General features: G+C 50.2%; 1 protein-coding gene and 2 long non-coding RNA genes across 3 annotated transcripts in view; 2 read left to right on the top strand and 1 right to left on the bottom strand.

The window, feature by feature from the left end:
* Nucleotides 1-1381: 1381 nt before the first annotated feature.
* LOC137149355 (uncharacterized) lies at nucleotides 1382-3112 on the top strand. The gene is made up of 3 exons (XR_010918755.1): nucleotides 1382-1480; nucleotides 2483-2600; nucleotides 2836-3112. It is a non-coding gene; the product is annotated as an uncharacterized lncRNA (long non-coding RNA).
* A 727-nt stretch (nucleotides 3113-3839) lies between these two features.
* On the top strand, nucleotides 3840-7090 carry LOC137149331 (uncharacterized). Its single transcript, XR_010918748.1, has 3 exons — nucleotides 3840-4011; nucleotides 4693-4883; nucleotides 6920-7090. It is a non-coding gene; the product is annotated as an uncharacterized lncRNA (long non-coding RNA).
* A 65-nt stretch (nucleotides 7091-7155) lies between these two features.
* Nucleotides 7156-12613, bottom strand: part of LOC137149329 (probable cation-transporting ATPase 13A5) — a 54080-nt gene continuing 48622 nt past the window's right edge. The window contains exons 28-30 of the mRNA XM_067542811.1: nucleotides 11479-11567; nucleotides 10008-10088; nucleotides 7156-7468 (exon numbers count right to left, since the gene is read on the bottom strand). Coding sequence (XP_067398912.1) covers nucleotides 7268-7468; nucleotides 10008-10088; nucleotides 11479-11567 — 371 coding nt within the window. The 3' untranslated portion in view covers nucleotides 7156-7267. The remainder of the gene's footprint in view (nucleotides 7469-10007; nucleotides 10089-11478; nucleotides 11568-12613) is intronic.

Below are 12613 nucleotides of genomic sequence, written 5' to 3' on the forward strand. Positions count from 1 at the left end.
GGCTGTGAATGCCTCCCTGGATACGTTCTCAGTGGCTATGACTGCGTGCCCTACAAGGACTGTGGCTGCAACTTCCTCAACAAATATTATGAGGTATGGCAGGAAGTGCCCGCAGGACGCCAGCTTGCTGCACTTGGAGGAGGGGTGATCAGCATAGTTCTCCCCATTAGCTATTTGCAATACCTGCCCATTCTCGTCAGCATGCACCTTTGGGTGAGCAACAAAAGCAATTCATTCAGTGACGTTCAGGGCCCTGGAGAGAGGGAAGGTGTCTCGGGGTGCGTCTGTGTTGACGGTGGCACTCTCAGCGCCCCCAGATCAATTCGGTGGGATCGATAGAGCAGCCCTGGAGAGTCCAACGATCTGTAAGTCGACACCGTGAACCCGCCCCCGCAAAGAGAGCACGGCTGTGTTGACAGGAGGCGCAGCACAGTGGAGACGCTGCGGCAGGTAGACGTTAGGAAGTCTCTACGTAGCTGTGGTGAGGATTCCATCACTCATTCTCAGCCCTTTGGTAGCCGTTTTACTTGGGCTCTGCTTGCGTCCTTAGGAGTTGGCCGCAGATGTGGCTGGGTTCCCAGGCTGCTGGTTTGCTTTCTGTACGTAGCTTTCCCAAAATGCAAAGGGCCCGCTCCTGCTCCTGCTCCTGCTCCCACTGAAGTGAACAGGAGATTTGGTACAGACTTAGTGGGAACAGGATTGGGTCCCTAGTGCATCCTTTATATTGTCCTGGCTGATTTGATTAGATGTCTTTAATTCTTAGCTGTTCTCTTCCAGGCTGGAGAAACGTTCATGACTGATGACTGCTCTCAGACTTGTGTCTGCACAAACAGTTCCAGCGTTGCCTGTTCCAGAGCAGCGTGCGCACGGAGCGAGATCTGCGCCATTGCTAACTTCACTCGTGGATGCTACATGCGTGAGTCAATTACTAACCACATCGCTTTGTCTTCGGTGCAGTGTAGTCTTTGCTAAGTGTTCGTCTACTAGCAAAATGCATCAGCGTGCGGGGTTCTTGTCACCACCTTGGTCTCAGGATATTAGAGAGACAAGGTGGGTGAGGTAATATCTGGGAAGAAAACTTGAAGAAGAGCTCTGTGTGGCCTGAAAGCTTGTCTCTCTCACCAACAGAAGCTGTCCAATAAAAGCTATTACCTCCCCCACCTTGTCTTGCTATGTGGGGGCAGTTGCAACAGGGCCCCGTCCTGAACTGAGATGCTGTGGGATGGCAGGCACCACAGCCTTAAAATCCAGGGCTGGTCCACTCTGGCCAGTTACTGGAACCCACAGAAGACAGTGTCAGCAGGGTAGGTAATTCTGAGACCCTGATGCATTTCGCTCATTTCTTTAGCTGGCCCGTGTCTGCAGAACCCTTGTGAGAATGGCGGGAGTTGTATCGAATCCAGCAACAGCACTTCTGGCTTCATTTGTGTGTGCCCTGAGGAATACCAGGGGCCTTTGTGTGAGGCTGACCGGATAACAGGTAAAAACGCTCTTTTGAACGTCACTGGAAATGTTACGTGTTGTAGCAATAACAGCCAGGTGTGCGGAGGATGGACGGTGTGGCTCAAAGGTCACGGAGGAGCCGTGTTACCAGGACACGGAGCACCTGATTCTGCGCTCGCTTACACTGGTGCAAATCAGGAGCTGTTCTGCTGCAGTCAGCGGAGTGAGGCCAGTGAGAGAGCAGCTTCAGGCCCATGTCGCATGCTATCGGGCACTAGATTTAACCACACTGGCTGAGGCCCAATCCTGCAAACGCTTGTTCACGTTAACTCCCCCCCGAAGTCCTTTAGAGTACTCTTGTGCATCAGGCCCAGAGCCATGGTCTCCTTGCGGCCCACGGGAGCAGGACGCACGCTCTGCTGTGCGTGGAGGGAAGGCGTTCTCACTGAATGGCACGTTCACGTTAACGAGTGGCTGCTTGGTAGAGCAGCTCATTGCCACTAGCTGGGCTCGCAGCTCCCGAAAGGGTTTAGGAGACGCCTTGGCACACCTGATTTCTGGGTGACATCACAGGGATGGGCTCTGCCTCTCCCTGCGTGGGGAGCAGTTCACATCACGCCCCGGCACCCGTCCTGCTATGATGGGTTATGCAGTAGCACAGCCTCCTGCAGCGCTCTGCCGTTGGTGGCTGCAGAAGGGGTGTGCGCTGGAGTACCAGGGTGCAAATGTGGGTGCTCTGTATGGAGGGAAGGGAGTTAGACCTCCAAATGGGGAGCAGCTGTTACCTCAGGCAGCTCGCTGGAGAGACGTGCCAGCCCTGTGCTGGGAAGCGGCACGGATCTGTGCCAGGCTGCATTCCAGGAGCCCATCTTAGTTAAACTGCCCCATGTCAGACAGACAGACAGACAGACAGATTTGCTGTTTGGGTTCTGGAGCCAGCAGCTCCATAGTTAAGCTGAGATGGAATTTCGGCGTACAGCACTTTCTCTTCTTTCACTCATTGCCTGTGTACTAAGCTGGGCTTGTATTTCTCACGCAGGTGACCAGTCCGATTCGGAAAAACAGTCCAACTCTCTGATCGTCATCATCGTCGTGGTAGTTTCAGTAGGAATCCTCATCCTCGCCGCAGTCATCTCCCTGGTTGTCTGGAGATCCAGGTACAGGATTCCCCAGCTGTGCTGCGGCTCAGCAGGGACGAACGAGGGGCATGTCCCTCATTTCAGCGTTTGTCGGCTCCTGAAGCATTCACACTAGTTACATGCCTCAAGCCCAGCGCACCGGGGTGGAGCAGACTGACTTCAGGCTGCCATTTTACACAGTGTCTGATCTCCATTGCACTGCAGGTCAGAATAGCACTGCAGCTTTTTACTTCTCATTTTCTCTTCTTTACAGAAAGAACAGGAAAAATTCACTGAAACTCCCCACCAGGAGGAGGAATTCGGCTTTGAGCCAATCAAGCGATGCGCTGGACCAAAACACAAACCAACCGTACCACCACTACAGGATCAATCCTGCGTTTGATCACGACGAAAATCAATCACATTTTAATTAGTGGCACTTTTTCTTTCCTCTGATTTTTATTTTATTTTTTTGCTGTTGTAGTCTAATAATTATTTCTAGCCCTTTCCTAAGCAATAACAATGTCTAATAAATCCCTGTGTTTTCTGAATGTTCTGGGATGCTCTGTTCTTTCTAAAAGTCCCCTGCAAAACTTTGTAGGGGCAACTCAGTCCTGACTCACACTAGAGATCACGATGGCTTCCGTGGCACCGCTCGTGTCACTCAGGACTGGCTGGAATTCACCCCACACAAGATCTAGCAATAATTCCTTCCCACACGGCCTAGCCGCCACTGCCGCCCCCCCCCCCCCCACCATCAGCCCACAGAACCCAGTTCTGGCTCTGCACAAATCTCCACTGAAGATGACTACACCAGGAATTTTTTATCAGGATCTATTTGCTGGTCTTCCATTGATTTTCAGGTTTGCTGATGGTTATGCAGCGGATGAGCAATATTTCAGTCTCTCCTTTGTTCCCACTGTAACGTGATTTACTGTTATTCTAAAAACCACTAGGCCGTCCCCTTGTGTGTGCACACATACACACGCGTGTGCTGATTTGTTTGCATCCCATCAGGCAGGAGAATATTTGGAAGCTCCCTGCATGGCGGGGTGGATGAAATGGGCATTGTTCTGCCCGGGCACTCGAACTGTCTGTGCAGCTATTGAGGAGAGAAATGGGGGGGAGGAAGCTTTAAATTCCTCATCTAATGACAACGAAACAGACCAGGGCTGGGGTCCGACTTGGGCGAAGGTGAATTGCTGCCAGCGCCACCGGGATGTGGTGGCAGTTATAAAAGCATCGTTTGCACCTGCTCAGTACAGCGCCGTGCGCAGGACCAGGCTCGTTCTCACCCCTGCGCAAAGCCCAGCCCGTCCAGTGCAGAGACCGTCCAACAAGCGCTGCGCACACTCAGGGCCCACGGCAGACCGCGGGGGTGGAGGGAACCGGGGACCCTGCCGGATCCGACCACAGGCCCCCCTCACCTGCCAGGCCCGTGTTTGCACCGGTACATTCCGGGCTTCCACACGTCCCCGCCCCGGCCCGGAGCCGGGCGCTGCCGCAGCGTCTCTGGCCTCCTGCGTCCTCCTGCCCCGAACGGGCCGGGCCGAGCCGAGCCGAGCCAGGGCCGGGCGAGACCCGTCGTCGCGCCAGCCGGGGGGAGGGACGCCCCGGAGCCCGGCTCCAGCCCCTCGCTCGGCTCCCCCAGGCCTGCGGGGCCGCTGCCGGCCAGGCTCGGAGCGGGGCAGGGGGCGGCTGCAGCCCGTCAGCGAGCAGGTTGTGTGTCAGAGAGTCGGGGTGTGTGTGTGTGTGTAATCAGTGTGTGTGCTTTGTGTGTGTGACCACATCAGGTGTGTGTGTGAGAGAGAGAGAGAGAGAGCTCGGTGTGTGATATCACAGCAGGTGTGTATGTATGAGATCACAGCAGGTGTGTGTGTAATCAGTGTGTGTGCTTTGTGTGTGAGATCACAGCAGGTGTGTGTGTGTGTAATCTTGCTGTGTGCTTTGTGTGTGTGTGATCACATCAGGGGTGTGTGTGTGTGTGTGAGAGAGAGAGAGAGAGAGCTCGGTGTGTGAGATCACAGCAGGTGTGTATGTGTGAGATCACAGCTGGTGTGTGTGTGTGTGTGTGTGTGTATGTGTGTAATCTTGCTATGTGCTTTGTGTGTGTTTTGTTTTCTCCTTCCAGGCCAGCAGAGCCGTCGGTGCCATTGGGTTTGTAACAGCTGCTGCCGGTGCTGTCTCATTGCTGGGCTGTCTCCAGAAGGGATCCAGAGACCGGCGTTATTAACCAGGTGCCAGCATGTGCTGCTTGGAGTCCAGATTGGAATGGAACCGGCTCAGACTGAGGATAAAGCTGCAATAGACACCTGCTGCCAAGTGAGTGGCTGTGACCAGGGTCACTGGCTATGGTATTTGTCATGGCAACTTTTGTTCAGTTGCATGGGATGGACTCCCCGGCAAATTCTTCATCCACGCTGGTGCCAGTTCAGTGGCGACTGGGCCCATGGGCCAGCGAAAGAGTTTTATGCACAACTGCTGCCGACAACGTTCTTGTGGACTCTGCTGACTGGTCTTTTCAGTGAATAATTGATATAGTTTTTTTTTTTTAACCTGTTTGGAGAAATGTTTGTGTGTGTTTTCAAAAAGAGCATTAATGCAAATTAAAACTATCTTGGGGGGGCCTTTCCCCCGTCCCATGATTGATGGGTTTCAGCAGTGGAAAATCCCAGCTGCCTAGGTGTATGGTGCGCTGTATGGCAAGCTGCTGTGCAACAGAGGGTATTCAGGGCATGTGCTGCGCCTGTGATGCCTGAACGCACAGCTGCTCCCCAGGTCCCGGGAGATGGATGCAAGAGCAGGTCCCTTCTCTTCACGAGAGAGAGAAGGGTTCCTTTTTATTTTTCAATGGATATTTTGTCTTGGATGCGCTGCTCTTTTGCATTAAGAAATAGATCTTTCCCCCAGCTGTGGAAGGATTCCTGCGTGCCGTTCCTTGGACCCGTCTGGTTCACTCTCACTCTCTTGAGGGGAGACAAGACGAAGGTTATTTTGCTGATTTGCCCCTCCTCAGGCAGGCTGCTGCAGGGGTAATTGCAAGCATTGAACCCTACCTGTCCTGGTTTCTTACTGACCCCTGGGGCTTGGACCTACAATAAGCCAAGACGGGGAGAAACAGTAAAGAAAATTACTCTAAATCCTGCAAAACCAGTCCTTGGTCTGGGGCTTTTCATCTTCCCAGAGCCTCAGCCAGACACTGAGCATGAGCCCGTGTTTAAATTCAGTTCTTGGTCGTTTCCTCCCACTGGTTGAGGGGTAAATCCAGCGTTCCTGAAGTGGTGTGGGGAATGTGCCAAAGAAAGCGAGTAGTGTGTATTGCAGGTTCTGTTCGCATCAGTTCACCTTCCAGTCCCGTGTGGGTGACACCTGGGTGTTTTGTGCAGAGTGACTGAGCAGCGTTCCCACTGGCTAGCAGCTCGTGTAAGTGGCCCCCAAGTTTGGAATTGTTATTTGAGGCCTGAAAAGAAAATACTGGCTCCTGTGCCACTCCGCTGACCGCAGTGGTGCGCAGGCCAACACGAGGGCTGGCTCAGGGCATTTCCTGCAGAGTCCTGTCTGCTGGTGAACACGTCCACGCTGGAATCACAGAATTTTTTATTGTCAGTTGTTCAGTGTTTGTGGTTCTGAACAGCAAAATGACGGGTGTTTTCTCTCATGTTCTGTCTGCAGCTCCCCACTGCAATGAATAAGCTTTTGTGGTTCGATCAAGAGGGAATGTATGACCTCAAACTTGATCTTCCCTACCGGAACCTAGTCCATATAAGCCAAATTTCCCCTCGCCCCACACTGAAGTCACAGGGGTTGCGCTGTTGAGAAGTTGTGAGGGTTGTGTGCGGAGAACGTGACCCATTCCCTGTAGTATAAATATAACTCTGCTTGACTGTGCCCAGCCCCAGTCCAACCCCCCGGGGAAGGTTTTCATTGTGCGTTCTGACTGTTAGGCTTCATCTTCTGGATTACAGTATGTCTCTTCTCATTGGTCCCATTTCTGCAGCCAGTGCCTGGCAAGAGCTGGAGGATGAGGCTCTGTATGGGGTGGGGTCTGTAGGGATATAACATACTTCCCCTGTCACATCTTTAGCTCCTTCAGGCACGGAAAGATTTGCTCTCTGTAGTCTGGTCTTTAGGTTTCCATGTTGGGCTGCATTTTGCAAATTTACAAACACTTCCGTCTCCATGCCCAGAAAAGTCACCCATTCCCAGTACACCTACTGAGTTCATGAAGTGCTCTGCAGGGATCAAAGAAACATGACGCCCAAACTAGCAGATTGAAATTCTCCCAAAGAACATCAAAAGCCAAAATCACTTGATTTTACTCAGGAAAAATCGACTAACTTTATTTTTTTTAATTGCAGTTTGGCAGCTTCCACAAGAGTCTTAGTCCTGTCCAGTGACTAGGCTGGGAGCAGCAGAGGAGAATCATAGACGCATTGTGTTACAGCGAGAATTGAAAACTCTAATCTTCTTAACATATTTGTAAATGGACAGAAAAAGTGCTCAAATGGTGAATAAACCTTCATAGAGAATGGTAATTCTCCATAAAATAATTCCTGTCAAGGATACAGCTGTAAGAGACACTGCCTTCATCTCTCAAATGACTTGGCGTGTGCGTGTGTTTACATAAAAACCCCTGAATCTTGTAGCTATCAAAGAGTGACAATATTCTAGGTTCAATGTAAATTAGAAAAAGTCAGCTTTGACTTCTAGTTCTCTTCGGTGTGTTCATAGATTGGGTTGATGTAGATTTCGGTTTTTCTGTTTTCTGCAAAGTCTTTTCTCTTCAAAGGAGGCCATGTTGGATCCTGCTCCAGCTTCCTCTGCCATTTCCGATACTGGCTTTGAGACCGGAATTGAAAGCACTTTTTAATCAGCAGCCAGAGATGTCTGTTTTGCAGGATGACATCCTGTGAAGTGAAATAGAATAGCTAATACTGTCTCCCTTTGCAGGTGTGAAGTGAGTGGAGAAGCCTACACCTGCCATTCCCCCAATACTAAGCAGCGTGGGTAAAATTCTGCCCTCATTTACATTAACATTGCCTAGCCAGGGCCTGGTCCTGCATTCATGTGCACCCCGAACTCCTCCAGGCTTCGAGAAAGGTAGGGTTAGGCCCTTAATTTCGTTGGAATTACAAATCTTCCAATGCTACATTAATCTCTCTCTCCTCCGTTTACAGGCAGAATCTCCTGTGACACCCATGCACTGTAGTGATTTCAGGTTGGTTTATCTGAAGGGAAAATCAGGGCTTGATTTTCAACCTGACCTGAAGGGAGAACCTTCCTTTTCTGAGGTTTCAGCTTTGCAGGTACAAATAACTTAGGTGCAGTGCTGTGTCTACGAAACGTCACTTACCAGGTGAAGTACCTAATTTATGGGCGCTCACTGCTAACGTGACAAACTGTCCTTGTAACTGCATCTGCATGTGAGCAGAATGGAGGCAGTTTTTAAGAAGTTGGTCCCAAATGTCTGCCCCTGGTACTGAAACTTGCAGTGGTACAAGCTGCTGTCTACAAACCCTATTCTCCAGCAGATGATCTAGGACTCACTCATCTCTGAAAACGTTCAGTCGCATTGCTTCCTACGGGAATACGTGTAAGAAGGACCTGTGTCGTATGCACACCTTGGTGGTGTGCAAAAATTGGATTTGGTTCATTTAACAGGTTACTTGCATGCGAAGTGTTTAGTTTTAAAGGAAGAGAATGGTGCAGCTGAAAAGACGAGGAAGAATCATAGGAATGCAGGGCTGGAAGGGACCTCAAGAGGTCATCAAGTCCAGCCCTCTGCACTGAGGCAGAACCAAGTAAATCTAGATCATCCCTGACAGTCGTTTGTTCTTCAAAACCTGGAGTGATGGAGATGCCACCACCTCCCTAGAAAGCCCGTTCCAGAGCTTCACTATCCCGAGAGTTAGTTTTTCCTAATGTCGAACCTAAAATCTCACTTGCTGCTGATTAAGCCGATTACTTCTTGTCCTACCTTGGAGATGGAGCGTAATTGATCCCTGTCCTCTGTAGATTAGCCCTTACCGTCAGGTGACCCCTACACACAGTCTGTTTTTCTCAAGATTAAACATAGCCAGTTCCTTTAACTTTTCCTCAGAGGGCAGGTTTTCTAAACCTTTTATCATTTTGTTGCTGTGAGGCAAACCCACAGCCGGACCAGGACTGCTCACTCAGCTACCCTGCCTAACCCCCCAGGAGTGCCTGCAGGCACGAGTGTTTCACTTTCACTGCCAGAGCCACACGTTAGTCTGTGTAACAGCACCGCTCTGCTGGGAACTCTCCTGCTGCCTTGGGATGTTACAAGTCCCTACGCTTCCTGCCTGCCCTCGATCCTGTCCCTGTTCCTGTCCGGGTCCAGCTCTGCACGTGTCTCCTGGCTCGCCAGCCCTTGGACTGACTCCAAACTGGCTTCAACCTTCAGTCTGCTCAGATTGTGATTACGATGGTGATTTGGCTTGTCCGTGGACTCTGACCTTGGTTCTGACCCATGCCTGTCTCCAGGCACCCGTTTCAGTGCTGCTCTTGGCCTGCTCTTGACTCTCAATCCAGCTTTGACCCTTCGTACCTGTTCTCAATCCCCCCTCCAACCGCCAGGCCTGACTGCCTAAAGCCCAGAGGCTGACCTTTGCTCTCCTCTGGACTCTCCAATTTGTCCACATCTTTCTTGCCGCGTGCCCAGAACTGCACATGGGACTGCAGCTGAGGCCTCACCGGTGCTGAGCAGAGCAGGCTAGTTACAGCAGGACTCAGCGTTCTGGACACCTCGGAAATGGAGGTTGTTCATAGCCTGAAATGTTCGTAGCTCTGAGCAGAACGTGATGGTCGTACCTTCCAAAGTTGACAACCAACCATTGACTTAATACAGCTTCTGTGCGGAGGAAATACTACACTGCTTTCCTTGTCTTCTTTAATAATTCACGTTTAATACAGCACTGTCCTGTATTTGCTTTTGTGTCTCTTTGTGTCTGTGGCTGCCTGAGTGCGTACTTCCAGATCCAAACGAGGTGTGTGTTGACCGGTTAGTTCGTACCACTGGTGTTTGTGACTGGGAGGTTCTACTGTACTTCTGTGTCCTCCACACGACACTGCTGTTACTACACCCAGAATGCTCTGAGCCTTTTTCGCAGCTGCCTCCCCTTGCTGGCACGTGTTCCTTCTGTCAGGGCCGGCCTTAGGGAAAATGGTGCCCTGGGCAAATTGGTATTTTGGTGCCCCCGCCTCCCATGGGCATGGTGCCCCCCTCCATTGCCCCGACCCCGGTAGGCTCCCACCCCTCCAGCGCCCCGCTGCCTCCCCGCAGTGCTTATGTTGTATTGAAAGAGGTGCCAGAGCTCAGCCGCAGCAAAAACTAAGCACCACGGTTTACCCATTTGAATGGGAAGACCACAGCACTTCTGCTAGACTTACTGGTCTGAAGTAAAAAGGGTAAATAAAGGTACTCACCTCCACAAAGAATGACACGCAAAATGTGACAAACAGCATGATTAAGATGTAAACCCTCCAGATAGTTGGAGTGTAGAGAAGCTGTGGGAAAAGAAATGCAAGTCATTTAATTGTCTGTATTACTGCATCTGAAAAAGAGAGCTGAAATCTCTTGAAAGCTTATGTCTACAAATATTCAATTTGTTAGTCTTTAAAGTGCCCCAGAACTCCCGTTGTTTTTGCTACCTGGGGGTGAGGTACACCAATCAGAGCCCTACTTTGCCGTCACTCCAGGGGTGAAATGTCCATTTAATAGAATGGATTTTTTTCTATTAGAAAGAACTGCAGTAGCACGGGCAAATCAGTCAATAAATCTGTAATCCCATCACATTAATGGAACACATTCTGCACTGCTTGTACAAAGGGGGGTGCACAAATGGGTGAAAGACTGTGCTCAAACAGGAGTTATTAATGGTTCACTGTCAAACTTGGAGGGAGCTTTTAGTGGAGTCCTGTAGGGTTCAATTCTGGGTCCAGTGCTACTCAAGCTTTTCATTAATGACTTGGATAATAGAGGGGAGAGTATGCGTATAAAATTTGCAGAAGACGCCACACTGGGAAGGATTGCAAGGATTTTGGAGGACAGGATTAGAGTTCAAATTGATCTTGACAAATTGGAGAATTGGTCTGAATTCAACAATATGAAATTCAATAAAGGCAAGTGCAAAATACTGCACTCAGGAAGGCAAAATAAAATTCAGGGAGTAACTGGCTAAGTGGCAGTACTGCTGAAAAGGTTCGGGGAGTTACAGTGCACCACAAATTGAATATGAGTCGACAATGTGATGCACATGTAAAAAAGGCTCGTATCATTCTGGGGTGTATTTACAGGAGTGTTGTATGTCAGACAGGGGAGATACTTGTGCCCCTCTACTTGGCACTGGTGAGCCTTCAGCTGGAGTACTGGGTCCAGTTCTGGGTGCAACACTTTAGGACAGATGTGGACAAACTGGCAAGAATCCAGAGGAGAGCAACAAAAATGATGAAAGGTTCAGAAATCCTGACCCATGAGGAACCATTTAGGCTTGAGAAAAGAAGACGGAGGGAGGAACCTCGTAATAAATCTCTTAGGAGCTGTTATGAAGAGGACGGGTCAGTTGTACTCCGTGTGCACTGAGGTAGGACAAGAAGTAATGGGCTTAATCTGCAGTGGGCAGAGTTCGGTTAGTTAGCAGGAAAAGCTTTCTAACTCTTAAGTGTAGCTGAGCTCTGGAATCAGCTTCCAAGGGAGATTGTGGAATCCCCTTCACTGGGGTTTTTAAGAACAGGCTGGACAAACACCACCCAGGGATGGCCTAGGTTTACTTGGTCCTGCCTCCCTGGACCTGGGCTGGACTTGATGACCTCTCGAGATCCCTTCCAGCTCTACATGTCTATGGTCAATCAAAATGCAGAGCGGGTGACAAGGGCACGCAATGTCAGTTCCACTTACTTGCATTCCCTTGTATACTGCACTGATGTCAGCAAAGAGGAGGAACATGGTAATTCCAAGCTGGATGAGCAGCAGGACTGAAAATATATCTGGGGGAACAAGAGCATTGTGGCAGTGTGAAGTGTTCTGGTAACTACTGTACGTCTTTATTATTTATAAAGGGTTGTCAGCTCCTGTGATGTGTTGCAGAATTGCTATGCAGCACATCTCATTGTTTAGCAAAACTTCCTGATTCTGCCACCAAACGGAGCTACAGAACGGACACAAGATGAGAGACTCCACACCATTCTGTCACAAAACGTATACATTACTGTTGTTGCATAGGTGCTTTGGCAAATGCAGGCTTGGACTAATTCAACCAGTGTAAACTAAAAGCCACCCTGTGGAGACACAAGCTTTTCACCAGATAACATGGTGACAGGTGACAAGTTGTCTTCTTCTCAATGTGTGCTCTGATCCGTATGCACAACCGTTGATGGGTGTGTGAGTCCTGCACATGGACTCTGGGCAACATATGACCCTCACTGTGGTCCTGGTACCCTTGTAAAAGTATTTCCTCAAGTAAGGCCTGGATGGCTCAGGGACTTGGTAATGAGACACAGAGCCTTACACTTCCAAGTAGCTAATATGTATCTTGCCCACGCCCGCCATGAATGGAAGCTGTTTTCATCTGGTGCCTACTCAAGTGCAAGGAGCTGTTGGTTGCAGAGCAGTTGCAAGAGGCCAGGTGTCCACATCACAAAAAATGCCACAGCTGGCACCAGGCGGCAGCTTTGGTCCTTGCCTTGGCAAAGAAGCCAAGAATCGAATGGGCCACGGCGCGTGAACTGCTCTGTGACCCTAGGTGGCAATCCCTCCAGATCTGGGTGAAGCACATAGGAGGGGTGAGGAAGCAAGATGCTGGGCTTTCAAACCAGTGTCTTTTAGGAGCAATGTAACATTTGCCAAAAGGCAGCTCTTGTTTGTGCATGTTTGTCAGCACGAAAGAAGACTTTCACCACACTCAGCTTGGAAGCGTGAAATCTGGCAGCTCTCACCCGACTGCTGCTCTCCAGAACACCGGGGGGCTTGCTCCATTCTAAGGTACACATTGGCATTAACCCGCCTGGGCCTAAACAAGACTTTCCTCTGGCTG

This window comes from Emydura macquarii, unplaced genomic scaffold (genome assembly GCF_026122565.2).
Source record: "Emydura macquarii macquarii isolate MOO-44397 ecotype Brisbane River unplaced genomic scaffold, CSIRO-AGI_Emac_v2 contig_729, whole genome shotgun sequence".
Taxonomy (NCBI): domain Eukaryota; kingdom Metazoa; phylum Chordata; order Testudines; family Chelidae; genus Emydura; species Emydura macquarii.